The sequence below is a fragment of the Lipomyces chichibuensis genome (assembly GCF_038497645.1).
Source record: "Lipomyces chichibuensis strain CBS 12929 unplaced genomic scaffold V1513scaffold_3, whole genome shotgun sequence".
NCBI lineage: Eukaryota > Fungi > Ascomycota > Lipomycetes > Lipomycetales > Lipomycetaceae > Lipomyces > Lipomyces chichibuensis.
The window spans coordinates 525495-553228 of NW_027117455.1; the positions used below are offsets into that span (position 1 = coordinate 525495).

The following is a 27734-nucleotide window of genomic DNA, read 5'->3' on the forward strand; positions in this document are numbered from 1 at the left end:
CAAATTCATGAATATCTGTTTGGTGCCAATGTTGAATATATTAGGAGGCGGAACTATTTACGGTCAGACCTCTGATCTGACTGCAGGATGCGGCTTGGATTACTGGGATCGGAGGCGGACGCTTTGAGGTTTGAAATATGTCTCGCGCTCTCTATAGAATATCACTTCGGACTCTAGCGGAAAGGTTGCTTTGCCCGCCAACTGTGGACTCATGCTGCCATTTAATACCAATTGCATGTCCAGTGCGTAAGCTATTTGGATGCATACCGAGCGATTGGTTCCATTCGCCTGTTTGATAATATTTTGACATCAAAACCTGTGGCAGGGTGAATTCTTGCTGTCTAATACATTTCTGGATGAGACTATGTGACTGAGCTACTACGGGATGAGCCTTTGCCAGTCATGTAGCGCACACGTAATATTTCCGGAACTTTCGTATGACAACGGTGTGTCACCTCTGACTTCAACCACCGATATATTGCTCGCCTGCAGAATATTTGCAACTAATATAGCGTGTGGAGACAAATCCTTTGCTGTCCGTATTTGGTATTTGGAGTTTTAAGTAGAACTGCCAAACTGGAGTGCAAATATTGAGCCGGGTAATTGATATCGAAAAAGCAGCATCTCCATCTAACATTACTTGAAGCTAAGAATAATCCTACCGCTCAATTGGCTGTACTTCAAGACCATAGTTTCAAGTTTGGTATGTGTGACTTGTCATTCAATTGTAATTGTACCAAGAGTGAGAGTGAGTGCGATTGGTCCGGGTTCGAGTGGGATCATAATATATCTCTGGTTTTCTGTACGAACTGGGACGCTAACACAACTTTTTTCCGTGTTAGACAGCATATTCAGCTAAATGGTAATGATATAGTATCCAATGTCATGGTCAATCCTCCGTCACTTCCGTCTACAAGCTTACGACGCCGGACCATCTCATATACTACGATGTAGTCGCCTATTAGAGCACTACCCACAAGGCACCTCGCCCCGCCGGTTATTCTCGAATTCCCTGCGTGCGGAAAGTGGTCATAACAAGTGGTCTACAATTAAGCACACCAAATTTGCAAATGACGCCGTGAAAAACATGATGGCGATGAAGCATTCGCGGGCAATCGTGGCCGCTGCCAAAAGTGCGTTTTTTGTTCTCTTTCTAACACCACATCCTTGGGCTTCTAGTTAAAATGCTAATACGCATCAGTCGGCGGAACAGATCCAGACAGCAACGCGCGTCTCTATAACGCGCTCGAAGCTGCCAAGCGGGCCTCTGTCACCAAAAAGACGATCGAGTCAGCGTTACGGCGGGCTGCGGGTATCGGGAGCAGCGACGGCAAGGTGGTCCTCGAAAACGTGACGTACGAAGCGATCGGGCCTGGCGCGTCCGCGATCGTTATCGAAGCGCTGACGGATAATAAGGCGCGCACGGTGACGTCCGTCCGGACCTGTTTGACGAAACAGGCGTGTCAATTGGGACCTGCCCTCTTTTTTTTCGATAGGAAAGGGGTCATTAGGATTATCAAGCGCACAGTACCGGAAGGAAGTGAGGGGACGCCGAGCGTGATTGATTTTGATGAGATTTTTGAACATGCAATTGAAGCTGGCGCCGAGGATATTGAGAAGTTGGAGCCGGATGAGGAGGCCGAGGGGTTAGAGGCTGAGTTACCGGTTTATCAGATACTAGTGGATCCAGTTGATACGGCGAAGGTTGCACAAGAAATGAAGGACTCGTATGGGTACGATATTAAGGAGATGGGAATAGAGTATGTGCCAAAGAACGAGTCTACAGTTGAGTTAACAGACTCTCAGGGTGAGACGATGAGAAAAGTGGTGGAATCCCTGAATGAGATTGACGATGTTCAGGATGTCTACACCAATGCCAAGTAATTTGGTCATACAATTAAGTTTATTTGCAGGTAGATTGATAGAATACAGCCAAATACACTCGACATAAGTCACAAAATAAGCCTAAAACTCCAAATATAACCCAAATATGCATTAACAGCGTCTAATACTCTAACTCATTCGCATCTATACCTCTATAACCGGCTTGTTGTTTCTGATACAGACTGCTTGAGCTGTCGTTGTAATGGTGGTACCGCATATACTCCGACCCGTCATGATCTTCGTCATCGATCTCCTGCTCCTCATCATCTTCGACATCAATGATCGATGGACTCTGTGACCCGACATCCGAATAGTACGCCTGCTGAGAGAACTGAACTTGCGGCTGCGGCTGTTGCTGGTATCTCGAGGCAGGAGTCGTCGCTCGTGAAGTATGATGCTGTGAATGATGGCGACGATGATGCGGCATCCGTCTAACATGTTCTAGCTCCTCCTCATCATCTTCATCCTCAACGCTACGTCGCAACTGTGCGCCGTGTATCTGCTCCCTATACAGCTCCCGCCCAACATCCTGCTCAAATTCGACACTGTCCTGCCGATAATATGCGTCCTGCTGCTGCTGTTGCTGTTGTCGAGCCTGGCGCGCCGCAGCTGCAGCAGCGGTGGCAACTTGATCTTCGCTGAGCACCGTCATCTTGTCGTGCGTTCGTCTATGTTGTGCGAGATTATCCGATCGCGAGAACCCCTTTCCGCAGATTTTGCACGTATACGGCCGCTCTTTCGTATGCGTTCGCACATGCCGTTTCAAGTGTTCGAGGCGCGTAAACATCCTCCCGCAAGAAGTGATCGGACACGTGTGCGTTTTCCGGCCACTGCTGTTGTTTGCCCCGTTGACTGAACTCACTGGATACGGGTCTCGTAACTCTGGTCGAGACTTTTTGTTTTTCACCGGACCACCAGCGGTCATGTTTGGAGCCTGCATGAGATCATTGGCCGGGTATCCGGGATACGGAAGTTGCTGTGAAGGGTGCTGTTGAACGACGTACTGCTGCGATAACAAATCGTTTGAAGAATCGTAATCGAGATATTGGGAGTAATCATCAACTAGATACTCGCTTTCATTGTCGTAGTCGTCTTCCGGCTGCTGAAAATGCCTACGATGTTGACGGTGACGATGCGGCAAGGTCGCAGACGCGTGCATGTGATGATGCATCGGCATCATCGTCGGCTCCGACATCGTAGACATCATTGATGGAGCTGGACTATTGACTCTTGTCCCAGCGACGGAAGCAGATGACACAACACGACGCTGAGACGGATAGGGATTGCTGTTCATGCTGGATAGAAATGGATTAGTTGCTGATCGCCGCCGTCGCTGCTTGTAAACAGGCGATCCACTGAGAAGATTAACGGGATAGAGCGGGTTCACCATATTTCGACCGCCAAGGGCTGTATTTGGACCGCTATATGATGGCTGGGGGGAATACTGCATGTGGCCGGTTCTGTGCAACGAGTGTCGATTGTGGTTGCTAATGTAGAAGTCATGCTGGCCATCAAGATCGTTCTGTGAGGAGAAATACGACGGGTCGATATAATGTGGATCTTTGTACGAGAGCACAGAGTGTTGAGTATCTGGGGTCATCGGCTCAAACGGTATGCTAGCCCGCGGATCGAATGGGTCATCAAGCACCGACGATTCAAAGGATGGCGCTGGAGAGGAAGCTTCATCGGCTATAAAATGTTTGTTGAGACGAGCTCCGTGTGGGATCGGCATGGTGCCGTCAACCGAGTAGACACCAGAATAATCTGGAGCCACGAATTGTCCGTCTATCGAAACACTACCCAGCTCTTGCTTAAATTCCTGGCTACGATCAGGGGTATCTGTGGGCGAATTTGTTATACTCCGCGCAATCACATCAGAAGGAATGACCGTAACTGTCGCAGACATCGCCGCAGGAGCTGGCAGTGGCGGTGGACCCATGTCCCATGATGCAGCTGCAGGACCAGCGTTGTAAGAGTCCAACATTCGCTCTGCAATTATGGCTGAGGAAGCTGACTGCTGTAGAGCTTTCATAAGCTGCTCAAATAGCGTCTGGTTCGGATCAAATTGGAATGAAAGAGCAGGCTCGGACACGGCCTCAGTCGTAGTCTCTTGCTTTAAGCTCTCACGCTTCAAATCGCGCTCCAGCGCATCGAGAAATAATCTGTCGTGCGGGACAGAAAACCAGTTAAAAACTTTCTGCTTCTTCTGCGTGCGAATGCAATTGTTCTTGTATAAAAGTTCAAGAAATGGTGATTTCGGTTCTTCCAGAAGAGCGTCATCATTGCCTGGCTTGAGGTTGCGGAGGTCGGAGAAAATGCCTTCTTCAAATTTCTTGGGATTCTTTACCGGCCTTCCAAACGCTTGAAATCTGAATGTAAGACATCGAACAATGTCTGTTCCCGTGATGTAGAAAACACCATTCCTAACAGGCTCAGTTAGCTGAGGCAAAAAAAAAAATTTCAAAGCGGCAAAAGGACGCACCATAAGACGCATGTCACGAATTCTTGAGTAGGCAGCTGAAACCGATTAAACATCTCCTTTGGTACCATTTGTGCCGGAGCACTGGCCAGAAAGATTTTTACTATAGCTAGTTAGTCACCGTGTGTGCATTACTCGATTCGCCACTTACACCTGTCAACCTCCTTGAGCGCATTTATCGTCTCTGGGGAAAGTAGTTCTTGTGCTTCAGCAGACATCATGAAAGTTTCTGGCCGTGTATCGGGAGCAGTTGCGGTAGCTGCAGCAGCAGCCAGATTAGGAACGGCAAGTTGATTAGTAGCCAGCATTTTGAAGGATGGGATTTATATAAGGCTGTGGGATCGGCTTTGGAGATGCGGCTAGCAGCAGCTGTCTCAGATCCAAGGAAGAGAAAAATGAGTGCAAAATGACCACGAGACTGTAATGAGATTGAGAGCCAACCGGAGAAATGCAGGGCAGGCGCCGGGGGCGATTAGGTACCGTGGCCCACTGGGAGAACAATTCTAGAAATCTGTCTTTCGGGGGGCTTTGGGGCGTTGCGACAAGGTTTGGCGGGGTAGAAATAACTGAGCTGGATTGGATGGGATGGAATTGCTTCTGAGCAGGACACGTACCTGCTCTGGTTTGCGGCTGCCGAAATGAGGCTCTTCCTTGTCTACTCCTACATAGCAATTAGTACGAAAATCCACGTGCTGACATAGCGCACTATTAGAGCCCATACTAGAAATAGAGAGATCCTTCGCAGTCGTTTTTCAAAAGGTAGGTTTAGCGAAGATCGATTGGAGTCAAGTAGTGGTCGATGAAATAACAAACGAAACGAGGTAGAATGAGATTTGCTCCGGGTATCATGCACAACGACGTAGCATCTACCGCGAACTTGCGAGCGTAGTTGTCGTCAAGAATGTCAATGTATGCTAATGGGCGAACTGTTATTAGTACTCGCGTTCACCTGTAGAAAACAATTCTGAGAGTTTACCTGGTCAAATTGTGCATACCTCGAGGGAGTCTGTGCAGACTATCTGCTGACAACGAAAATATATGTGCCGACGTCGACTTCGCTGAATAAATGAATTCGATCGTGGTTCAACCTGGGCGGGACGCGCTACTGATCGTAGTGGCTGCTGGATACTGGGATGGACAAAAATAGAATAGGCGCGACGCGACAGGGGTCCACAACAGAAGTAAAATGGGAAATAAAGTACAAGGCAAGCACAGTCGTAATGTTATTTGAGATGTGAAGAGTAGCAGAGCGTAGTGGAGGAGGTATGGAAAGAGACGGAAGCTTGATATTCTTTTTAGAATGGAGGAGGGGGGTGCTGCGTCGCGGGACTCTTGAGGCAAGCTTTTCAAGTGATAGTTGGAAGGCACGCTGCAAAAATAAAAAAAAGTTGTTCCTGACTAGCGCTGCAGGTACCGCAGAATTACCCTTCCCCTGGTGGTGGACCCGTAACTGACTGACGGCGATCCTCCAGTTCCAAATAATTGTCGTGGGCCACAGCCCCAATGTCAAGTCGATCAATAATTATAACACTATTTGATATAATAATGGGCTACAAGAAATTGTTGCAGCTTCAAAACGCAGATCGTTTGCGTAAACCTGTCAGCGACAATCTGAAGTAACTAAGTCTAACCCAATATGGCTAGCGTATGAAAGGCTTGTGCTGTCACTTTCCTAAAGAAGGTTTAGCGCAGCTCAACCCTAGCCCCTGTTGCCAAAGGTTACGCGGCCTTACTTTTTTGTATTCAGAGTGCCGCATATTAACAACTGATTGAAGCTTGGCCACTCCACCATCTTTATTTATTTTAACACTGCTTGTTTGCTTGCTTGCTTTCTTGCTCCACTATGGCCAGTAGCTGAAAATCATATACGCTGATGCCGCCATCTGCTAAAGTCCATCTTCTTGCTCGCGACGAGCCTTGTGGGTAGGCCAGGGACCCTTGTGATTACTCGCCTAAGGAAGGCACGCAACCAGTACTGCGCGCATGAATGATTATCGCCTGACAAGCAAACCTAGCTGCAGCTGATCAAAAAAGCAACGCAACTGAGAATACACAACGCACTCCACCAGGTTCTGGATCCAGTTTAAAATATTATTGTCAACCTCTAACCAATGTTGTTACTATTCTATTGCAAATACAATAAACAGCCACAGAGCCTAACTGTCAAGCAATCCAATATGCTACATCCAAAGACATGCAACACAATCGTGCCTTTCCACTGTCGTTTGTTCTGGCATATACGGCCAAGCAGTTTATGGATTGTTGATGACAAGTAATATTGCTGACATGATGTATCTATACATTATTCCGCAACCAGAATTGACAACTTAAAAGTAGTAATTGCCTCCCTCGCAAATACTCCTCACGACTGTAAATAATAGTCCTTACAATTAGCAGCATCGATATTACTTGCTGATTGCGCATACCAATGCTTAGACTGTATTAATACGCTTGGAAATTTAGAATAAATTGTGTCCACTCAGTACATGATGCTAATATAATGACCATTCACGCCAACTACTATGTCCTCTCTAATTTGGATCTTTTGAGACCGAATTGGTCAGAAAACAATACACGTCTCCGAAAAAATATGCTCAATAAGATTTGCTATCAATTTTACGATTGAGCCAGTTTTAACCTGAACAATCCCTAAACCACACTCAGGCAACTGCACTGCGCCACAACTCTTATCGCCATGTGCACCGCCTTGTTCGAATGCAATGGCTTATGCACTTCCGCGCAATATCAAAACCTAACCCAAAAAACCACTTCTGCTTGTCGTCAACATAATTGTATGTTATGAGCATGACGATTTTAAATCAAGGACATTGGAGAAGAGCTACTTGACCGTAGATGATGGTGCTCCTTACCGCCTATCTCGACACCGAGGCATTATTATTGTAAGTGGCAAAGTTTGTCGCGGATATGGCTAGTGTGCACTGACACTTAGGTCCCTACGAAGCATATTTTGCACATGCCGTTGCGTGTACGGCAGTAACAATCACGCTCCTTCGGTCATCCCAACATCAACCAAACCAGCCGCCAACCTCAGTTGACTTAAAGGCTGCCGAGAAAATCATTGTCCGTACTATCACTTGACTGTACTTCTATCGACATCAACTCGACTCATCACTATTCTCACCACCACTTAATCGCACATCGAGACATCATGAGGCCCGTTGTTTCTGTACGTATCTATATCTTCCTAGGTCGGCTTGTTTTACTGCACTGTATCAATATGATTGCGTGCCGCCAACGACTTCCATCGGGCATACCAACGAACTAACATGATTGTGTCCTTTATAGCTCGGATACGCCTGGTGCTGCACCGTCCTATCAGTCTTTGGTATCATCATTCTCTGCGCTATTGCCGGCTTCTTCTTGTCCGGTTCTGAGGCCTTCCTCGGCAGCACCATGGATCCCCCTGCTGGCCAGCCGTGAGTGACCCTTGCTAGTTAATAAAAGCACGGAGATGGCGATGTCTTGAATGAAGATTGAATAAAGAACTGAGCGCCTAACGAAATTGATGCATTTAGTGTTGCGGCGAACTTGTTCGGTGGTGCTCTCATCTACGCGGTACGTTAGGAATTTTTTAACGTTTTTGGATCTGGAATATAAAAAGCTTCTTATATCTCCGCAACCTATACTCTTCTTTTCCGTTGAGTATAACGATGCTAATATATATTCGAAATAGGTCTTCCTCGCCTTCTGCGGTTGCCAGATCGTCATGCACAGGACAAACGCGCCAATCGAGCTATAAATGTCGTATACTTAATGCGACTCCACGAATTCAAGCAACCGAACTTAAACTCTTAATCTCTCGTCTGTCTGTGGTTACGTAGGTGTTGTTAATTCGGAACCGTGCAATCGGATGGCAAGATTTAGTTTACTGGCTGTCCGCCGTCCCACACAATCGTGGACAGAAAAATTATAGCAAAAAGGCGATCATAATGCTGAAAGTGTGGTGTCGCGTTGGATTGAGTATTTTGCCGGTGTTCTTTTTGGGAGTATCTTTATGTTTAGTTTTTGTTTTTATGTCATATATGGGGATTTTTGGGTTTCTATTTTTTTTATTTTAGACATGGCAGATTTATGTTGATAGACGTCAATAAAATGTTGTTTATTGTGAGCGATCAAGGATGAATGCTGTGTGACAGTGCGATCGCGCGTTATATTGAAATAACTCAAGCCCCGTAAAATATAAATGTACACCATTGCATTCTCTATCATGCTCAAATCAGTTATTATTCCACCCCATCAGCACTGAATTTACCGCGAGTAATGTTGCACGACTAGGATTCACTTTCCTTTGCAACACAATCAACGTCAGCCGTCGTCTAACCAGGTCTTTATCGATTCGATTTTTGATCCGCTCCTTCTTGTTCTCGTCAATATGACCTTCTTCGTTGTAGTAAAGCGAGAGTATCGATAGCGCGGCGCCAACCGAGAAATCGCTGCCCGTGTCGCAAAGGATTAGTAAGGCAATTCCAGATGAAATGGATTCCGATGATGTCTTATTGGACAGACACGTACGCTCGAAGAATGCAATTATTCTCGGCAAATCTGCGCGGAATTGTTTTGATCCTTTCTTGCCATCTGGAGTCGGAATTTGAAGGATTTCCTTATTACTTGTTTGGGTATCTGGTAGTGCAGTCGGCGACGTTGAAAGGTCGATGATGGTATTGAAATCAGTGATGTCGTCGTAGTGATTAATTGCCGATTGTTTCTTCTTGCCAATATATATTCCGGTGTCTGCTATAGCAGTGACATCGAGCAGTTGTGTATTGTTACCGGTCCCTCGAGACTCGAGATCTGATTGATCTCCTTTCAGTTGGCCGTTACGGACAATCTCCTCCACCTCGTAGTCAGAGGACTTCAGTAGTAATTCCTTATTAATCCAGAATAAATTCGGCGTAATACCCTACATAGCGTATCAGTAGCGATCCGCCGTGGAATCAAATCTATCAAAGTCAAGCGTACGGAAGCCCATGCCTCTTGATCATCTGCAGCACCTTGAACGTATGTGTAGCTTTGCCGCCTCTCCGCGCCGTCCTGGACTGTTCTGGACGCCGTGCATAACACTATCGCGTGAAAATCGTCAAACGTCGGCGGTTCGGGCCGGAGAATCAGTGATACATCGGGGGTTACCCATATTGGGCGCAGTGGTTTATCAAGCTGCGCACAAATATTCGCAATATCTATTCCGCATCTCTACTTTCCCGTTAGCTACGCTAATCAAACATATTACAAACCACACACGTACCAGGAACTGTTGCGTCCATGTACCAACCTGAGCTTCGATTTGAGCATGTTCCGACGCAGAAACTGCCGTAGGCGAGGTATACAGCTTCCCCACACCAAACACAGCATTGTTCAAAACAGCGCACCAGATCGGGATTGTCTTCGATAATGCATCGGGCATCCGTTTTCCCCGTCGTGTGGAATCGACAATCACGATCCTGTTAAACGAATAAGTATGTCGTCAATGTAGCAAGCAGTACAAAATTGCCAAAGTTGCTAACCCTCCGCTTCTGGCCACCAAGTCTATAATATGGAGATTTAGTCTCCGTAGACTAAACCCCCATTGCCCGGTATGCCCATCGGTGCTCTTAAAATATACTGACTCGGCGATACGTTCTGGCGGGATATACCACCGTCCGCATCTCTCGTTGGCTACAACAATCATTAGCCTCACCAGAACCTTCAATCCTCTTCGACGACATTTCATAGCTCTTCACACACTAGACAAACACATACCGACTAGTGGTAATCCGAAAGTTTCAGAGACGTCAATCACAAATTCAGAATCGTGGGCAATGGAACATAGACGGTTATGTATACTTCTGGAATCTTTACGGAGACTCTTTGACACTGCGCTGAACAAATTCGCGTCACTAATCGCGGGGTCCGCAGCGTAGTTCATAATTGATGCTGGCCACTATTTATATGATACGTCCTGAATATTACCGGTTCATTTCCGCTCATCAATCCTTGTTCGCTGTGAGCGTTCCTTGGAAGTAAGATATCAACTACGACGTTTTCGTCAATAGTCACGGGGCAAGATACTTCACTAGCCAACTATAATATTGATTCTGCGTAGATAGCCGAGAAGGATGTCTGGTTGGGAGTTTTACGATCTCCGCTTGAAACTTTGTCGGCTTGGCTTCGGCAAAGCCATGAACTGTCCACAGATCGCCTAACTGATTGAATCTCCCACTCACCATCGCCGGTCGAACTCGCCATCGGACCCTCACCGCTTGTTGGGTTCGATCAGGAACTTGTCCGAGTCCGGCTGAAAATCTGGAATTTGGCGTTTCCAGTACTCAACTGGCGAAAGATCACTGGTATCTTGGACGCGATACTTGAAGACAATTGGACTGCACAGAGCGCCTTGTCCTAATACACCCAATGGCTACTGCTGCAACCTCATCGTCACCGTCGCCACACCGGCGACGGCATTTTCCTGTTTACGAGACTCCGAAGACGTGCGAACACGCTGAGTCGCGTTGCGCGTTAACTTCGACCGAACAGTGTTGCTCATGTCTGGATAAGCGACCGCTGAGTACGACTGCGCGATACGATATCTACATTGACGGTCGTGGAACTGTGAATGAGGGTACACGGTGGGGAATGTACTGTGGTCCCTGCAAAGGTAAGCCTGTCCTCGAATGAGTTGTTGACAGAGATGGAATTGCTCACCCTGTAACTGAAGAGTACTGGGAGACCAGATCCGGAGTAGCACAAACTGGAGTTGCACAGACAAACGTAGGAGCAGGGCAACAAGATGCACAGTCAAACAATACTCGGCAACAACGGCGGCGGCAGCTAGGACGTAATGCTTTTGGCACATTGCAAGAAATATCAAGCGAAGGTACGTTCTCATCTCCGCATAATTTTAAACTTGAACACCAAGCTGATTACGAAGACTACGTATCACCGGTTACGTCCATGTTCCAACGAGCGATTGCCTGGCGGCAGAATCAGCGTCGGCTCCAACAAGAACGCGACCAGAATGGCGATCAGCCGGATTCTGGTGCGGAGCAAGGCCAGTCGAACTCGCCTTTGTCTGCTCCCGAGGATAAAGAACCAGTTGCGACAGTTGAGAGAAAGAAAGGACCTGAGCCATTACCCTCAGACCAATTGACTGTCAATATCGAATGCAAAGTTTGCTTTTCCCAGGTCGCTGATACCGGTAAGGTCTCCCTATAAGATAAGCTTGGTTCAGGGTTTAACGCAGGTCTGAAATAGTGTTTCTTCCATGTGCCCATTTAGCAGTTTGCGAGGTATGTTTGTTTCATAATGACTTGTATGTTTTTTCACCTAAGCGTATATCTAACAATCTCGCAGTGGTGTGCTGACGAAATAGCCCCGTTACCTCCAAACAATAGACCTCTAGCTCATACTCACAAATTGTGTCCTATATGCAGACAGCTCATCAAGCGGAAGCTGAAGGTCTTCCGGGTGTAATGACTTGCTGTCGTCAGTTACAATTTGTTAGGTGCATTATAGTTGGAGTTTTGTCTGGTGATGGGAAATTTTGATGGTCGGATTGTAGTTATTGTTGTTTTATCGTCCATATGTGAGCTATTATGTTAATATCTCGTTTGGGATATTTCTTTGAATGCATTGCTGATATCACTATATTGCTCTTTGGTATACACTTGCGAAATAAGTTTGATTGCAACCCTTACGTACGTCCTCTGTAACTGCAGTAGATAATATCCGCACGAACAGGAAAAACTGGCTCTATACAGCATATTGATCGAGTGAGCAGCTTATAGCAATCCACGAAGTTATAGAATACACATATAATACAAATTTTAAGACAGCAATAAAATGACAATCGCAGCAGTAGAAAAATAAAAATTCATTCAATTGTTTCGTTTACTTTGCGTCCTCGTGCAGTCAAGACACCCGTTTGTGCTATTTGTTCTTCCGCTGTAACGCGCGTCAAAGCATCCAGTAGGTCGGCAACTGAACAAATTGGTCGATGGATGTACTTCGCATGGGCGAGGACCACTAAGCGACGCAGTGTACGGCCGCCTAAATCCTATTCTGAGTCAGCGCGACATTACATATTTTCAACAGTAAACGCCAAAAGTACTTTGCAATCCTGCGCAATCCGTATCAGATGCGACGAGTAAGCCGTAGGTTTGGAGTAGATGTTTAAAGAGGCTTGGGAATACGATGGAATCAATGCTTCAATTTTTTCCTCGTTTGACAAGCTGCTTCCTAACAGCAGTTCTTCCACTTGACTCTTCATTCTGCGTGCTCGGCGGACTCGAGGACCATTATTGCGCCGTTGCGACATGTCGGAATCAAGATCGATGATCGACGGCGTGGGCGACGAAGTCCTAGAAGAATGTCTACTGCTGCTATACATATCCATGTCATCTTCGCATGAATCAATCTCGGATTCGGTATTGCCGTCCAAAGAAAATAGATCTTGGTCCAGCCGGACCAGTCTACAACGGACAAGTTCAAGGACGCATGACCGTAAAATCTCATAGATGGCCGCTGTTGAGGGAAGGCCGACATATTGTTTCACATCCACACGATCAATAAATGCCTACAGATTGGTCCTATTAGTATTTTCTAGAAGGTACTGAGATTCAGAAAAATATACAGGATCCATGGCGTCGATCAGATTAGATGTAGTCAGAATCAATACATTCTATATATGTTAGTGCATGTCGCAATCTGACAAATATTTCTGTTAAACCTTCGCCGAACGGAGCTTATCCAATTCTGTTAGTAAGGCATTGACGACACGCAAAGCATCAGATGGCTCGGTACTGGCTGCAGCCGCCTGACGTGCTGAAGCAAGAGATTCAACTTCGTCTAGAGGTCAAGTTAGACCCTCAGTCACGGATGCCATATTAGAACACAGCTACCAATTAGCACACAGATGAGCGTCCGCTCGTCTTTCATCATTTCGCGGATGTGCGCGAATAACTTGCCAACCAATTTCCCGCTTTCGCTGAACCACTTCGAGAATAATGAGTGAGCAGAGATCTCCACCAATTTACCATCAACAAAATTCTTGGAAAGTCGAATTGTGAGCTTCTGTGCTACGGCTTTACATAGGCTTGTCTTGCCCGTCCCGGGGGGACCGTGAAGAAGGATTATCCGGTTCCATGATACAATTTTATTGTTCACTTGGCGATCCGAAAAGAGCATTATCGTGCTCATGAAGTGTAGAAGACGATGTTTAATGTCATCGTCAAAAACAAGGCTATTCTGATTAGTGCTGGTCATATATTCACATAGACACATGGGTAGGTACCTCTCCCATAAACCGTCGATATTTTTGCATGGTAGTTCGCTGACAGTAGCAGCAATTGTTCCTTCGTCATCAATAGTAACTGGAGATAATTCTAAGTCTGGAGCAAAACTCTCCACTTGCTCTCTCAATTCGTACACGTGAACATCGAACTTGCAAGCTTTGGATACGGGTATGATGTCAGGTGTCGGTCCTGGACCCTGTATCTCAACCACAGATATCCGCTCAACTTTCTCCGCAAGTGATCCGCAATCTTCATACGACTGTGGACATATAACCATGTTTAGCCTGAGCGCGGCAAAGTTATCCTGGATGAACGACGACACTAAAGCGCGAATACGTGCATAACGGTGAGTGGTGTCCGATTTCACAAGAACTTCAAGGTGGATTGTCGTCGCGGATATCGGGTTAGTTGTGGGCGTTGAAATAAGCTGTCCATTACCCTTACTATCGACAGCCATACTCACAATGGATTGTTGAAGATCAAACCCAAATAGTTGATAATGCGATGTACCGACTGCTTTTGGTCAAGTTGTTTACGGCCATACACGTCGACGCGTTGGACGCGTTTATATGATTCTAGTTACCCTACCGCATTTATCTATATACTAGTTACTACTATGCGTTGATGTCTGCACTTCCGTAGTAGTCGCTCCAAATTACTGACCCTTAAGGCTGATATCTCCGAGCCTCACTAGATACTCTTTCTTAACATCTCCCCAGCTCTACACTCCTTCGCTCTCCTCGTGTCGCCGTGTCTAGCTTCATACCAGCTTCTGTGCCACAGCCATGGCTGACAACGACGATGGCGAGTCCAAGGTGATCCAGAACTCGTTTGCTCTGACCACCCAGCTAGTCATCGCATGCTCTCTCGGCATATCCGCATTTCTCGTGTTTTGCATCGTCCGAACCCAATGGCCACAAGTGTACGCTGCTCGCGCAACCAGGCTTCACAACAATATTCCCCCATTACCGAAATCTATATTCGGATGGATCCCCGCGCTATATAGTATAACAGAAGAGCAAGTTTTGGAGCATGCCGGTCTCGACGCGTTTGTGTTTCTTGGGTTTTTCAGGATGGCTATCAGGCTACTAGCTATTTGCGCATTTTTGTCCGCTGCAGTTATCAGTCCGATACGATTGTATTTCACAGGCATCTACGACCAGGATTCGGTGATCAGCATATCTAGACCAGCATCAATTAATGCGTCAAAAACTGACGAGACTGCGGATCCAGAAGATTACGACATATACTTGTGGTGCTATGTCGCGTTTGCGTACATTTTTACGTTTATTACTGGACTGCTGCTGTTCAAGCAGACGCGTGTTATTGGACGTGTCAGGCAGTCTTATCTCGGTAGTCAAAATTCGATCACCGACCGTACAATCCTTCTTTCCGGTATTCCGGCGTCTTTAAGAAATGAAGGAGCAGTGAAGGAGCATATAGAGGCTCTAGGAATTGGCGAAGTTCGATCTATTACCATTTGCAGAAGATGGACACAGCTTGACAGGATAATGGCCAAGCGTCGCAATACCCTTCACCAAATTGAAAGAGCTTGGACGGAGTATCTTCATGGCAAAGTCAAGAAGCGCCGGATTAAGCCTAACCCGATTGCGAATGCTGTCGCATTGTCAATACATATTTCCGTCGGCAATGATGGAGAAGTGTCTACGCCGTTACTGGAAACTTCAAGAAATCCGGTAGCGTCGCATAATTTAGATGAGTCATTGGCGAACGTAGCAGATGGTGACGGGCAACGCCCTCTTATCAGAACTGGAGTTTTTAGGTATTTTGGATTTGGCGGGAAACTTGTGGATAAGATCGACTATTACACCGCTATTTTGCAGAAGCTCGACGAGAAGGTGAGAATTGCTCGCAACAAAGATTTTTTGGCCACCGGCGATGCCTTTGTTACTATGGACTCAGTCGCAAGTGCCCAGATGGCGGCACAGGCAGTGTTGGATCCTCGTGTGTACCGGCTAATTGCCCACGTTGCACCTGCGCCACATGATGTTATCTGGCCGAATCTGTATAAGTCGCGCATTTCTCGTTTTTGCCAGTCCTGGTTTATCACAGCGATTATTGTCTTCGCTACTTTAGCATTCATATTTCCGGTGGCGTCTCTAGCCGCGTTCCTCAACACGAATACTATTTTGAAGTTCTGGCCTGGGCTTGGAAATGCACTGGTGGACTCACCTCTATTGTCCGCGCTTGTTACGGGTTTTTTTCCTACAGTCGCGTTCACGATTCTTAACAACCTTGCTCCATCGTTGTACAATGGCATCGCCAACTTGCAGGGGTATATTTCGCATGGAGACGTGGAGTTATCGGTCGTTGCGAAGAACTTCTTCTATGTGTTTTTTAATATGTTCATCGTTTTCACTGCTGCCGGTACTGCGATTAATTACAGAGCTTTGCTTATGAATTCTGCGGAGATCGCATATACTTTGGCGAGAGCTCTAAGATATCTTTCGAGCTTTTATATCAATGTTATTATTCTGCAAGGTATACAACGGATGTACGCTTTACAAATGAACATGACAGTCCACTAACATATAGTAGGTATTGGCATGATCCCATTCAGACTGTTAGAATTTGGGTTCGTCATACGCTATCCGTTCTTGAAAGTTCTTTGCAAGACGCCTAGAGGTACGATTTGCGTGTACTTCCACTTCATGGACACATGTACTAACAGAAGGCGCAGAATTTTATCATTTATACAAACCGCCAAATTTCAATTACGGCATCTATCTACCTCAGCCTATTCTAGTTCTAATTGTCTGCATGTGTTACAGTTGCATGTCTACGAAGATTCTTTGCTTCGGTCTTATCTATTTTATTCTTGGATACTTCACATTTAAGTATCAGCTCCTTTACTGTAAGTTTAATTCGTCGTTCATCACTAGGTTTAATCTTTACTTTGCTGACTGGATTTAGCGATGTCGCATACCCAGCATTCTACTGGAAAGTCATGGCCAATGATTTTCTTCCGAGTTTGCATCGGCCTTTTACTTTTCCAGCTCACCATGGCTGGCTCATTAGGTCTGCAAGGTGCATACTACCTCTCTTCACTTCTTGCTCCACTTCCCATTATCACCGTGATTCTCATGTACAATTTCTACGACCACTATCTGAAGCTGTCATACTTCATTGCGTTGAGGTCGATCAAGCACAGCCAGCTCCGACGTCTCAATTCACGTACTCTGGATGAAGAAAGGGAATTGAACCATGTGTATATAAACCCAAATCTGATATGCCCGCTTGAGGAGCCGTGCGTTATAGATCGCTCAGGAAAAGCTGTGGATGTCCACTTCGATACGGATTCATCGCAATACGTTTTCAAGCCAAGGACTAGGCGAGGTTTTGACGAAATTTTGTGAAGAAGACGAGTGTAGGTGCGAGAGCTGCCTATATTGCATTACATTAGTACGATATCACTTGTACGGAGTTTATTTGGCTTTCACTTCATCGTTGGCTTTCTCTCGTAATTGCGTTTGGTGTTAACAATTTGGCCTGGGGTTTGGTGTTAATATACTTCTATTTTATGTGAAACTCCATGTAGTCATGAAGTTGTGTGCTGATATCTTGTTTTGTGTTGCGATTACGAGTGTTGGATTCTGGTGGCTGCCAAAAAGGAGCCGAGCCGAGGGATAGTTATAGTTTGAGGCTCGAGATAAAGTTTTCCATGACGTAACGTGTTTGACAGATTAACTTTGAGCGTCCTTATCAGCTACACGATACCCATCGGTCGTGTAATATGTATTTCTCGTTCTATTGTTAGAATATTAGTTAACAGAGTGCGATTGATTGTGTAATTAGTAAGGTTTGCCGAAAGATAGGTGTAAATTAAATGCCGAATGCCAAGATCCAATGATTTCGCTTTTATTTATTCGATGATATCGGTCGATATTGCTTTTTAAAACAGCAGTAGGCCACGTGACCAGTGATTATCTAGCTAGGCTCTGCCGATACGTCAGCCAATCTATTTCAAGTTGCATCGATGTATTAGCTGCCTACCGCAGTATGCCAGAGCTGTAGGCCATCTATCTGCGCAGCATACTGGGGGAGTAACGTGTAATCCAATAGCAGAATTCATTCTCGGAATTAATCCGGCTTTCTGCGATTAGGTGGGCATGCTGCTTTAAACCTACTAGTAGACACTCGTGATCAGTGATCCGGTGTGATCAGGCCTACGGTTTGCCAGTCTCGATGTTTTGTGCCGGGCACTCGACTATGATCACAAGATGGAAGGTGCCTTTCGACAAACCGTTGTCAAATAATTCCAGATAACTCTTATTATCTCACCTTCAATTTTATCATTCTTTCACTCACTTCCATTTGCATTTCTGACGCTGTAAGTGACAGTACTATACAAATTGGTAGCTCGCTATCTTTCTGCTCGTGCACCGTCATGGACGACCCTGCGACTCCGCCGGCATACTCCAGCAGCCATCCTAAGGTCCTGACCACGCAGCTCGTCATCGCAGGCTCCCTGGGTAGTTTTGCTTTCCTTGCCTTCTGTATCCTTCGCACTCAGTGGGCGGGCCTCTATGCCGCTCGTGCAGCTCACCATACCGGCCTCCCGCCACTGCCGAAGTCATTCTTCGGATGGATACCGCCACTATACAGGATAACTGAAGCACAAGTACTAGAACACGCAGGGTTAGACGCTGTTGTATTTCTAGGGTTTTTTAGTATGACTATCAAGTTACTTGTGGTTTACTTATTTTGTTCGGTTACTGTCATCAGTCCAATAAGGCTGCACTATACTGGGCGATACGACCAAGAATCTTTTGGCGTCAACATGCTCATGACTCCTCATCGCAAGTTGATACAAATCATCGACAATATTGCACCTAATCCGACTATCGTAGACGACAATACGCCAGTTGATACAGAATTTGATACATATTTGTGGAGTTATGTTGTTTTCGCATACATCTTCACCTGCATTGCCGGCTACTTCCTGCTGAGACAGACTCACCATGTAGTACGACTCCGACAGTCCTACCTGGGAAACCAAAGTTCTATTACCGACCGCACTATCAGACTGTCTGGCGTTCCTGTTGAATTGCGAAGTGAAGACGCGTTAAAAGAACATATTGAGTCGCTTGGTATTGGCCATGTTCAGTCAATCACCATCTGCAGGCACTGGAGAGAACTTGACCTGTTAATGGCCCGGAGGCGCAAAATGCTTAATAAAGTAGAACGGGCGTGGACTGAATATCTCGGAAACGAAGGAGTGATACGCAGCGCAAGATCAATCCCATATGTTAATTCGGTGCCGCAATCACCACCGATTCTTCTTGGCACCGATGACAGTTCGGCACCATTACTTGGCTCACAGATCCCGGCATTGCCCAGTATTATCAATGGTACTGAATCTTTAGGCCGCCGTCGTCCTGTCGTCCGCGTTTCATTTTTCAAGTGCTTCGGTGGCCGGTTTGTCGATAAGATCGACTATTACACGGCTCAGCTTGAGAAGATCGATCAGCAGGTTAAACTTGCCCGTCATAAAGAGTACAAGCCTACATCTCTTGCGTTTGTCACGATGGACTCGGTTGCTAGCGCGCAAATGGCTGCACAGGCCGTGCTGGATCCCGTGGCTTATCAACTTATTGCAACCAATGCGCCAGCTCCTCATGACGTTATCTGGCCTAACTTGTACAAATCACGTCTTGAGCGTTTACTCCGAGGCTGGATTATCACCGCCATTATCGCAGTCCTTTCCGTTGCGCTTGTTGCTCCCGTTACATCTGTCGCTGCGTTGCTCAATAAGGAAACGATATCGAAGTTTTGGCCCGCTCTCGGTCGTGCACTTGACAACTCCAAGCTATTGGATGCCTTGGTGACAGGTTTCCTTCCAACTTTATTGTTCACGTTGCTCAACGTTCTTGTTCCCTTTATGTACAACGGTCTCTCAAATTTGCAGGGATATATTTCGCATGGCGACGTTGAGCTTTCTGTTGTCGGGAAGAACTTCTTCTACATCTTCTTTAATCTGTTTCTTCTTTTCACGGTTGCCGGGACTCTGAGTAATTTTATCAAGTACTTGCAGGATACAACTAAGATGGCTTCGAAGCTGGCGATTTCATTGCAATCGCTATCACATTTCTACATTAATTTGATTATCCTTCAGGGTATGTGGCGAGAATTGCATGTGTGTCTGCGACGACTAATATAAGCTTAGGTATCGGTATGATTCCCTTCCGATTGCTTGAGTTTGGTGTGGTTTTCAAGTATCCTTTCATCAAAGGTTTCTCTAAAACTCCTAGAGGTGCGCTTAACTTCTCACAATTGATTTGGGTATTGCTGACAAAAGTGTAAGATTACCATAACCTCTACAAGCCTCCAAACTTCAACTACGGTTTCTTTTTACCGCAGCCAATTTTGATTCTGATTATCTGTCTTCTATACAGCTGTATGTCGACAAAGATTCTCAGTTTTGGTCTCGTTTACTTTGTGCTCGGATACTTCACATTCAAGTATCAGCTTATGTACTGTATGTGACCTATTGTTATCAATGTCTAATGTCCATAATGGTACTAACGGTACGCAGCAATGTCGCACACGCAACATTCCACTGGCAAGTCTTGGCCGATGATCTTTTTCCGTGTCTGTTTTGGTCTTCTTATTTTCCAGTTCACGACAGCCGGGACACTGGTAGCGAATAATGCGTACTTCCTTTCAGGTCTTCTTGCACCACTTCCAATCGCGACAATAATTCTCATGTACAACTTCTACGACCATTACCTTCCTCTGTCACATTTTATCGCGTTGCGTGCCATTAAAAAGGACCAGCACCATCGTATGGGTTCCCTGACACTCGACGAGGAGCGTGAACGTAATCAGGTTTATGTCAACCCGAACTTGGTTTGTTCGCTGGAGGATCCATGGATCGCAGACGAGGCAGGACGACCAATCAATGTACATTATTCTTAATCATTTCTACACGAGACATTGTTTGTTTGGGTTGGTATGTATGTGCAGATAGTAATTGAGAGTCACAAGAATTCAGTTTTACTGGGTTCTACATGGAGTTTTGTTGTATGTGTTTAATGATGTCGTTTTTTTCTTAGGCGCTCTGTATTACTTTTGGACTTTCATTGTATAATGGTGCATTATCGTCATGTATTCGGCATTTAGCGGCATAGAACGCGGTTATGACTATCGAGATGGTAATGAATGATTGTAAAATGGTAATGATGTGGCCAGAGTGTGATTGTAGTCGCTTTGAATGCGATAATTGATGCCTATATGGCTAGATGAAGATGTCTGTGTATCAAACACATTCTTCCATGTCCCGCTTGGAATACCGACGCAAAACTGGCCCAGATATCGCTTGTTGCGAAATAAGGTTTCGGAAATGTAACCTTATTTCGGGGCTGGAATAATTTACATATGAACAACTTGTCTGACGTACATTGAGAGGATCCAGAAGTGAGCAATATGTCGCAATTACTTCAGTCGACATGACAAAATACATTTTCTTCCAACATTTTTATTACCTTGCTTGGATTCAAGGAATGACTATGGTGTATATTTTGACGATAGCATATATATTATTTATCACAGTAGTAAAATCTATAGGCCCACGAATTGATCTGAAAAACACCGACAATGACCCAATGCACATTCGGAGATATAGATTAACTGTAACATCAAAGGAAAATGGAAAATGTACGACACCACCAGCCCTCTATCTTCCCAACACGGCCCTAGCAACCAACCCGGAGGAAGGTTAATAAACCCCGCGACAACAGAAGAAAGAATGGGCGCTTAGACGGTCTATCGTGAGACATAGTTTTCTAACAAGATGCCTTTATACCACATTTCTCTGACCTGGAGATGACATTCATCAGTCGGTAATGATATGTAAACTAGAGAGATGAACAACACGGATAATACCAGGTCGCCGCACAAGGAAGAGGAAAAAAAATTTCTGGCGAGTTGTGAGACTTTATATAGTGCTAATCCAAATTTTGCTAGATAGATATGCTCTAATCATGTTTGCTGCGGGAACTTTGTGGCTTATACGGACGACAACAAAGCAGAAACAAGCGACGCGGGACAATGTGACCGCCTCAGAGCAAAAAGTGCGAAGACGGAGAAACTTTGGAATGCGTGTTTGTAATACACAGGCAAAAAGTGCACTCTGATCTCAAACAACGCCGGCTTTTTGCGACACATCGCCACTCATAATCATTTATGGTTCCTTTATCGGGTGCTTTCGTTTTTCTTATTTTGAACACTTAAACCTTTTTGGCATTTTATTTACTGGATTGTTGTGCCCGATTGCATAACCTCCGTGATACAGAAGATGACGCCAAAGAGAAGCGCATTGATCAGGCGCAGACGGCGACGATTTGCCCCAGCTTCAGACAAAGCCGACGTTGGCAATAACTCCTCAGTGTCAGAATCTGGCAGTAGTAGTTCCAGTCTCTCAAGCCCGAGTGAAGATAACTCGGATTCGGACGATTCTGAAGACAGGACTGAAGGAGCAGATTTGGATCGGTCTCTCGAGAGTGGAGGTACAACTTCATCTTCACGACAGCCGACGACCGTTGATCCACCAGCTACTTCGCAAGTTCTTCAAGGACAAGATGGGAAGAGTGTTGCGCAAGTGAAAATTCCTATAACTCCGGCCACGAAAAGTTTACCTCGGTTTAATTCTTCCAACGGATGGGATCGATTTCCTGATGTCGTCGATAGGAACGGGCAAGTTGATCAAGAGAAGATTGCTAGCAGTAAACCGAAAGCTATTCATTACCTGAACGCGAGGAAGTTCATCGAACCAGGCGACCCTGGTGGAAGGCAAAACCCGCAACGTGATGTTTACGATCGTTCGGACAGTAGCGATAGATACAAGAATGGATTTAGACCTCAATCTATGCCAACTCCAAGAAGTGGTCCAAGATATGACACTGCGCCATCTATTCGGTAAAATTATTTTGGGTGAAGAAAGTTATAAATATTGTGTTAACGGATTTCCAGGCCTCACAGATGGTATTCGCGTCAATACCAGTCACCAAATTATTCAGATATCGTGACTCTCCTACTACAGAGCCCTCTTTATGTCAAGATTCCTGGTGATACGACGTCGAAGATCATTAAAGGTTATCATCGCAGACTGCATAGTTTTTCGCCGGACCCGTCGTTAGCGCGACGTCCCATGCGAATATTTCTTCCCGACATGAAGGCAATGATAGTTTATCCCTCAGCTGTGGTTGAGAATACTAAGCAAACAGTTCCGACGGAAGAGACGACTACGAAGAGTGCATATGCTGCTGCATCAGCTGACTCTGAGGTCTCACAGTCGCGCCAATTTGTAGTTGAGACCGTCACTAAGCCTGAACGGCCGGCGACAAGCACCTTTATTAGAAACAAATACACCGACGTTCGTTTACAACACGGACAACAATTTCAACAGCACAATTCCCTTCCCGATGGAGTGTGGCAGGTGTCTAGTGTCCATGGGCGAGAAGATACATTGCAGCAAGTCGAAGTTTGCACCCCCCAACCGCTGGCGCTTAGCAGTAGCTCAGCTTTAGGAACGACAGGTACAGATAAGGCAGAACTTTCCTCGGAAGTTAATTCAGCGTCGTCTGCGACTGCGACTGGTCCACGAGCCGTGTTCAACGTGGCTCAGAGACAGAATCGGCCCCTATCATTTACGTCTCAAGATGTTAGATTGAGACATCAAGATCCGCGACTGCTGTCTCGCAGTCCCCATGGCGGACGACAATTCGGTACTCCGCGAGAGAACGTTGATTATAGCAATCGACCGGGGCCCGACGTGTCGGATGTTCCAAACAAGAACGATAATGAAGAGTTAGAGAATGTTCCGCCGTCGAAGAAAAGACTTCCATCGGAAGCTGCGGTGAACTCAGCCTTATTTGAAGATGACGGACCGTCTTCAGTTCCTAAAGTCAGACTACCTCCTGCATCGGTTTATACCCCCGCACCTCCATCGGAGGTTGCCGAGTCGAAGTCTCCGTCTCCGGACTTAGCTGTTGCGGTAGAGTCCGAGTCCGTACCTCCCACAGTCGTTTCGCAGCCTATAGTTGCCCCCAAGCGGCCCAGTCCAGCACCAGTACCGATGCTACCGCAGTCGGCCGAACCGGCGGTAGGTTCGCCTGTCGCAGTTCTCCCATCAGCGCCCATGATTCCTAAGGAGTACCGGTTGACGCCAGAAGTCATGCATCAGCCGCGGCCGACAAAGTTTGTGAGCGTGGCGGACATAGAACCTCCAGTTCCCCAGCAGAGTCCTGTCGATGGCCACCAACCGCGGTATACGTATGCACCGCGTCCTCGTGGATTTTCGAACGGGTATCGTGGGCCACGGCAAGATAATGCTCATGGTGTGTAATGCCTTTATCTAATCATCTTATGGTAATGCTAATATACGCAGTAGGATCTCATATGCCGCAGTACTACTATCCTTCGCAGACACAGGACGGCAAGAGCATAATGAGGAATATTGTTCCTCGTGCATATACGCAAGGTTATGTCTCGTCAATGGATGGTATGTCTCCTGTGGCTTATCCCCCCGTGGTTATGCCCAACGGAGCCATCCTTCCCGTTGCTGCTCCTTCGCCTCAACCCGTCGTTACATCTGTTCCCAGTAGCACAATTGCACAGGAGACGAACGGCATGGTATATTTCTATGATCCCACGCAATACTATCAATATTACACAGAAAATACGACTACACCACCACAGGCACCGCCTGTCGTCATGCCGGTTGTGGCACCTACTGCTCAGCCACTTGAAGGCGGCATATATTATTACCCTCATGTTCCGCAGTCTACAGCATACTATCAGCATTAATCCACGGTCATTACCCTTTGATTTGAGTTTCATAGTATTGTTTAATTTGTTTTCGTCTCATTGTCGGCCGTTTAATGGTCCCTAATTTTTGGCTACTTTCCTGACTAATTGTTTTTTCGAGTGGCATTCACCTATTTTATTCAGAAAGTGTAGATAGATTATTTATTTTGCAGTAATTGTATCTACATTTGCGACTGCTATGATAGTCTATGTTTGATATTCTCGTCAGTCGCTAGTTGCGTGTGTATTAGCGTAATCATGTGCTTCGGGATTGTTCTTTTATTATGGATTATGCATTGACATGAACTTCGTACATTGCATATTCCGTTCAAGGAGAGTGGCCCATGCAGTCCTCGTACGCGTACTGTATGCATTGCAAACAACAGCTTTCGCCTACACTCATACCCGTAAAATAGTCTTTCTTACAAGTTCGGTCAGAAGAAGTCATAAGTTAGAAAAGTTGAGCCATTATTCAGCCTGTTAGCCGTGGGCATGCATTTCAGTTACCCGGTGCTGATAGTCCTATAGTCACTGCTTCGCTGCTGACGCAAGAAGGTGTCCGTTCGTGAGTCGCCGCTTAGTTTATCACCTCACCTCCCTCCCCATTTTATCCCATCTTGATATAGCTACCTCCAACTGTGTCATCCTTTCATTTTTTATCGTCTGACACGCTTTGCATTGCAATAATGTCTTCAGCAGAACTGGTCGCCTCACCTGCCCGACCGTCTCCAGTGGATTCTACGTCGACTCACGCGCCGTCCGTGCTTGTTAAGGTGAACTACAAACACAGCATCCGCCGCTTTCGACTCCTTCCCAGCGTGTTCCGTTCAGCGACGTTCCCATCTTATGTATGATACTACCGTATATGATATTTGACTGATTGTGATGCTGACAGTTTGCATAGCTGAAATCGCTACTCGAGATTCCGGAGGGTACGCCGATCTCGATCGAGCGATATTCTACCACTCAGCATGGCTTCACTCCACTGGACAGCAAGAGCTCATACGAGTCTCTCCGTAATTCTATATTTGTGAAAGGCAAGGCTAAGCTTAACGTTCAAGAGGGTATGTTCCGTTATCGTATATTGTACGGGTTACTGCGTGACATCAGCAATGGTGACTAATTTGTTAATGTTAGGCCCTGCTACCTCACGAGCTGAGAATTCTGAGAAGCCATCCGCGAATGTGGCCGCTCCTAAATCTGAGGAGAAGTCGTCCTCTGCGCTATCGCTTGAGGATTTGACAGCGTCCGTGTATGCCACTCTCCAGTCTGAAAAGTCACAGGATATGATCAAGAGCTTGGTATCTGAAGAGGTGGGCAAACTTGCTACAGACTTGAAGGTCTTGCTATCAATTGAGGAAAAATCCGAGTCTATCAAGCCTGAGACGCCGTCGGCCACGTCCCGATGCCCTGTGGCCGAATACACTGTTCGATGTGACATATGCCATCGGGACATCACAACCACAACCTACTACCACTGCAAGGATTGCCAGTCTGGGGATTTCGATATTTGCAGCAGCTGCATTAAAGCGGGCAACCACTGCCTTGACGACTCCCATCATCTGGAGGCGTTCTCAACCTTCAGGGGAGTTTCGGTCCCGGTTGGGGCCCCTGATGTTATTCACGAGAGCACTGCCCCTGTGTCGACTCCTACGGAGTTCCCTCATCATCGTGGACGTCATGACCGCATGCGTTCTCGTGGCCATTTCCATCCTCATTCTCATTCTCATATGCGAGCGACTAGCGGCGGGTGCGCTCGCAAGTGCACTCGTGCAGTTGATGCTGCGAACGTCAATCACCATGCCTTCTGCGATAGCTGTAATAGTCAAATCCGAGGCGTGCGCTACAAGTGTGCCAAATGCCCCGACTTTGATTACTGTGGCTCTTGCTTCAAGGAGGCTGCGTCCAATCATCCTGGCCACAGCTTCGTCGAGATCACCCACCCTTCTGCCTATTTCAAGGCTGCCAACGACAAGCGTACCATGCACTTCGGCATCCTCTGCGACGGTCCTATGTGCAAGGAGAGCAAGCACTGCATTGTGGGCGATAGATATAAATGCGCGATTTGCGAGAACTATGATCTTTGCGAGAACTGTGAGGCTCTGCCCAACTACCCTCACGATCTTACACATCCGATGATCAAGTTAAAGACTCCAATTCGTAACTTGACTGTTGATGCTTTGGAAAAGAAACCAGACCAGGACGTTTTGGATACGGAAGTCGTTGAGATGGACGTTGAGGAGCGAGACGAAAAGCAAGTTGACGGCGAGAAGCAAGTTGTCGACCAGAAGCAAGTTGTCGACGAGAAGCAAGTTGTCGACGAGAAGCAAGTCGATGCCAGTGTTGATCTGATCAACCTCGATGCCGAGGCCAACAAAGCTGTCGAGGCAAATGCACCGCTAAGCTCTTCGTTTATTGAGCAGGCGATCAAGGACGGGACTGTTTGCCGACCAGGTGAATTGTTTTTCCAGTCATGGTCTCTGAAGAACAACGGTGCGGGCGCCTGGCCCGCCGGTGTCACACTGGCTTTCGTCGGCGGTGATAAGATGTTTGTTAATCAAAATACAACCGCTAATACCTCCATCTCTCCTTTCGAGGTGCAGCCTGGTGAGTCTGCGTGCTTTGCAGCTATGCTTCAGGCGCCCAAGGCCAAGGGATCGTATGTCTCGTTTTGGAAAATGGTGACTGCCGAGGGCGAGCGATTTGGTGATAACCTTTGGTGCCAGATCGTTGTTGCTGCTGCCGATGAGACCGCAAGCGAAGACGATTTGACCAGGAGCAAGTATTCTGATGCGTCGGACATGATGTTTCCTGTATTGAACGTAAGCAGCGCCACGACAACGAGCTCCGTCGTTGCCAATGCGGGCGACGAGACCGCGTCAAGCGCTACGACAGTCCAGCCCGAATCCGTGGCTCAGTCCGTTGCGACAATCGCCGGGCCTGTCCATCATGAAGTTGCCGAGAGCGAGGCTGCCTCGTCCACAGTTAGCGGCGAGGATCTCAGCGAGTTGAGCGATGACGACTACGAACTTGTTGACGACTCGGACGGATCAGTGTGGTGAATGGATAGGATATATTTAGTGATAGCTGTCGCTACTCGGCGCTCGAAATTTTGTGGATTCTACAGTGAGTTTGTGAGTTTATTTGGTTTAATAGGATCACTGTTTTTACATGGTAGTAACTGCGTTGCCTCGCTCGTTTGATTTGTGGTTGGTGTATTTCGGTGCGGATGGATAACACGGTCGGCCAGGCGGTGT

At 46.5% G+C, this 27734-nt stretch overlaps 10 protein-coding genes across 10 annotated transcripts; 7 read left to right on the top strand and 3 right to left on the bottom strand.

Moving 5' to 3' along the window:
* The first annotated feature begins 637 nt into the window (after window positions 1-637).
* Window positions 638-1965, top strand: V1513DRAFT_437520 (transcriptional regulator TACO1-like protein). Its single transcript, XM_066896935.1, has 3 exons — window positions 638-703; window positions 843-1133; window positions 1202-1965. The coding sequence occupies exons 2-3, from the start codon at window positions 881-883 to the stop codon at window positions 1882-1884; spliced, it is 936 nt and encodes a 311-aa protein (XP_066755940.1). The 5' UTR covers window positions 638-703; window positions 843-880; the 3' UTR covers window positions 1885-1965.
* On the bottom strand, window positions 1797-5010 carry V1513DRAFT_171693 (STE like transcription factor-domain-containing protein). Its single transcript, XM_066894270.1, has 3 exons — window positions 4515-5010; window positions 4367-4466; window positions 1797-4307 (listed from the first exon to the last, which is right to left on the bottom strand). The coding sequence occupies exons 1-3, from the start codon at window positions 4669-4671 to the stop codon at window positions 2006-2008; spliced, it is 2559 nt and encodes an 852-aa protein (XP_066755941.1). The 5' UTR covers window positions 4672-5010; the 3' UTR covers window positions 1797-2005.
* Window positions 5011-7411: 2401 nt separating this feature from the next.
* Window positions 7412-8496, top strand: V1513DRAFT_437532 (uncharacterized protein). The gene is made up of 4 exons (XM_066896936.1): window positions 7412-7550; window positions 7670-7800; window positions 7900-7939; window positions 8058-8496. The coding sequence occupies exons 1-4, from the start codon at window positions 7533-7535 to the stop codon at window positions 8121-8123; spliced, it is 255 nt and encodes an 84-aa protein (XP_066755942.1). The 5' UTR covers window positions 7412-7532; the 3' UTR covers window positions 8124-8496.
* V1513DRAFT_394573 (tRNA A64-2'-O-ribosylphosphate transferase) lies at window positions 8466-10630 on the bottom strand. Its single transcript, XM_066895341.1, has 5 exons — window positions 10121-10630; window positions 9886-10036; window positions 9621-9822; window positions 9344-9574; window positions 8466-9284 (listed from the first exon to the last, which is right to left on the bottom strand). Exons 1-5 carry the CDS (start codon window positions 10284-10286, stop codon window positions 8601-8603), a joined length of 1434 nt encoding a protein of 477 aa, XP_066755943.1. The 5' UTR covers window positions 10287-10630; the 3' UTR covers window positions 8466-8600.
* On the top strand, window positions 10338-12045 carry V1513DRAFT_437542 (uncharacterized protein). The gene is made up of 5 exons (XM_066896937.1): window positions 10338-11015; window positions 11076-11234; window positions 11289-11555; window positions 11612-11646; window positions 11711-12045. Exons 1-5 carry the CDS (start codon window positions 10772-10774, stop codon window positions 11828-11830), a joined length of 825 nt encoding a protein of 274 aa, XP_066755944.1. The 5' UTR covers window positions 10338-10771; the 3' UTR covers window positions 11831-12045.
* Window positions 12046-12230: 185 nt separating this feature from the next.
* On the bottom strand, window positions 12231-14107 carry V1513DRAFT_423051 (P-loop containing nucleoside triphosphate hydrolase protein; the record flags this gene model as incomplete). The annotated part of the gene is made up of 6 exons (XM_066896013.1): window positions 12231-12413; window positions 12468-12932; window positions 12990-13037; window positions 13086-13204; window positions 13258-13598; window positions 13650-14107. 6 exons carry the CDS (start codon window positions 14105-14107, stop codon window positions 12231-12233), a joined length of 1614 nt encoding a protein of 537 aa, XP_066755945.1.
* Window positions 14108-14368: 261 nt separating this feature from the next.
* On the top strand, window positions 14369-17519 carry V1513DRAFT_437550 (uncharacterized protein). The gene is made up of 4 exons (XM_066896938.1): window positions 14369-16152; window positions 16210-16296; window positions 16352-16525; window positions 16585-17519. The coding sequence occupies exons 1-4, from the start codon at window positions 14436-14438 to the stop codon at window positions 17025-17027; spliced, it is 2421 nt and encodes an 806-aa protein (XP_066755946.1). The 5' UTR covers window positions 14369-14435; the 3' UTR covers window positions 17028-17519.
* A 126-nt stretch (window positions 17520-17645) lies between these two features.
* On the top strand, window positions 17646-21083 carry V1513DRAFT_437552 (uncharacterized protein). Its single transcript, XM_066896939.1, has 4 exons — window positions 17646-19787; window positions 19838-19924; window positions 19976-20149; window positions 20207-21083. Exons 1-4 carry the CDS (start codon window positions 18059-18061, stop codon window positions 20587-20589), a joined length of 2373 nt encoding a protein of 790 aa, XP_066755947.1. The 5' UTR covers window positions 17646-18058; the 3' UTR covers window positions 20590-21083.
* A 1096-nt stretch (window positions 21084-22179) lies between these two features.
* V1513DRAFT_437557 (uncharacterized protein) lies at window positions 22180-24923 on the top strand. Its single transcript, XM_066896940.1, has 3 exons — window positions 22180-22587; window positions 22642-24008; window positions 24062-24923. The coding sequence occupies exons 1-3, from the start codon at window positions 22538-22540 to the stop codon at window positions 24475-24477; spliced, it is 1833 nt and encodes a 610-aa protein (XP_066755948.1). The 5' UTR covers window positions 22180-22537; the 3' UTR covers window positions 24478-24923.
* Window positions 24924-25163: 240 nt separating this feature from the next.
* V1513DRAFT_423055 (uncharacterized protein) lies at window positions 25164-27539 on the top strand (the record flags this gene model as incomplete). Its single annotated transcript, XM_066896014.1, has 3 exons — window positions 25164-25325; window positions 25382-25541; window positions 25615-27539. The coding sequence occupies 3 exons, from the start codon at window positions 25164-25166 to the stop codon at window positions 27537-27539; spliced, it is 2247 nt and encodes a 748-aa protein (XP_066755949.1).
* Window positions 27540-27734: the final 195 nt, after the last annotated feature.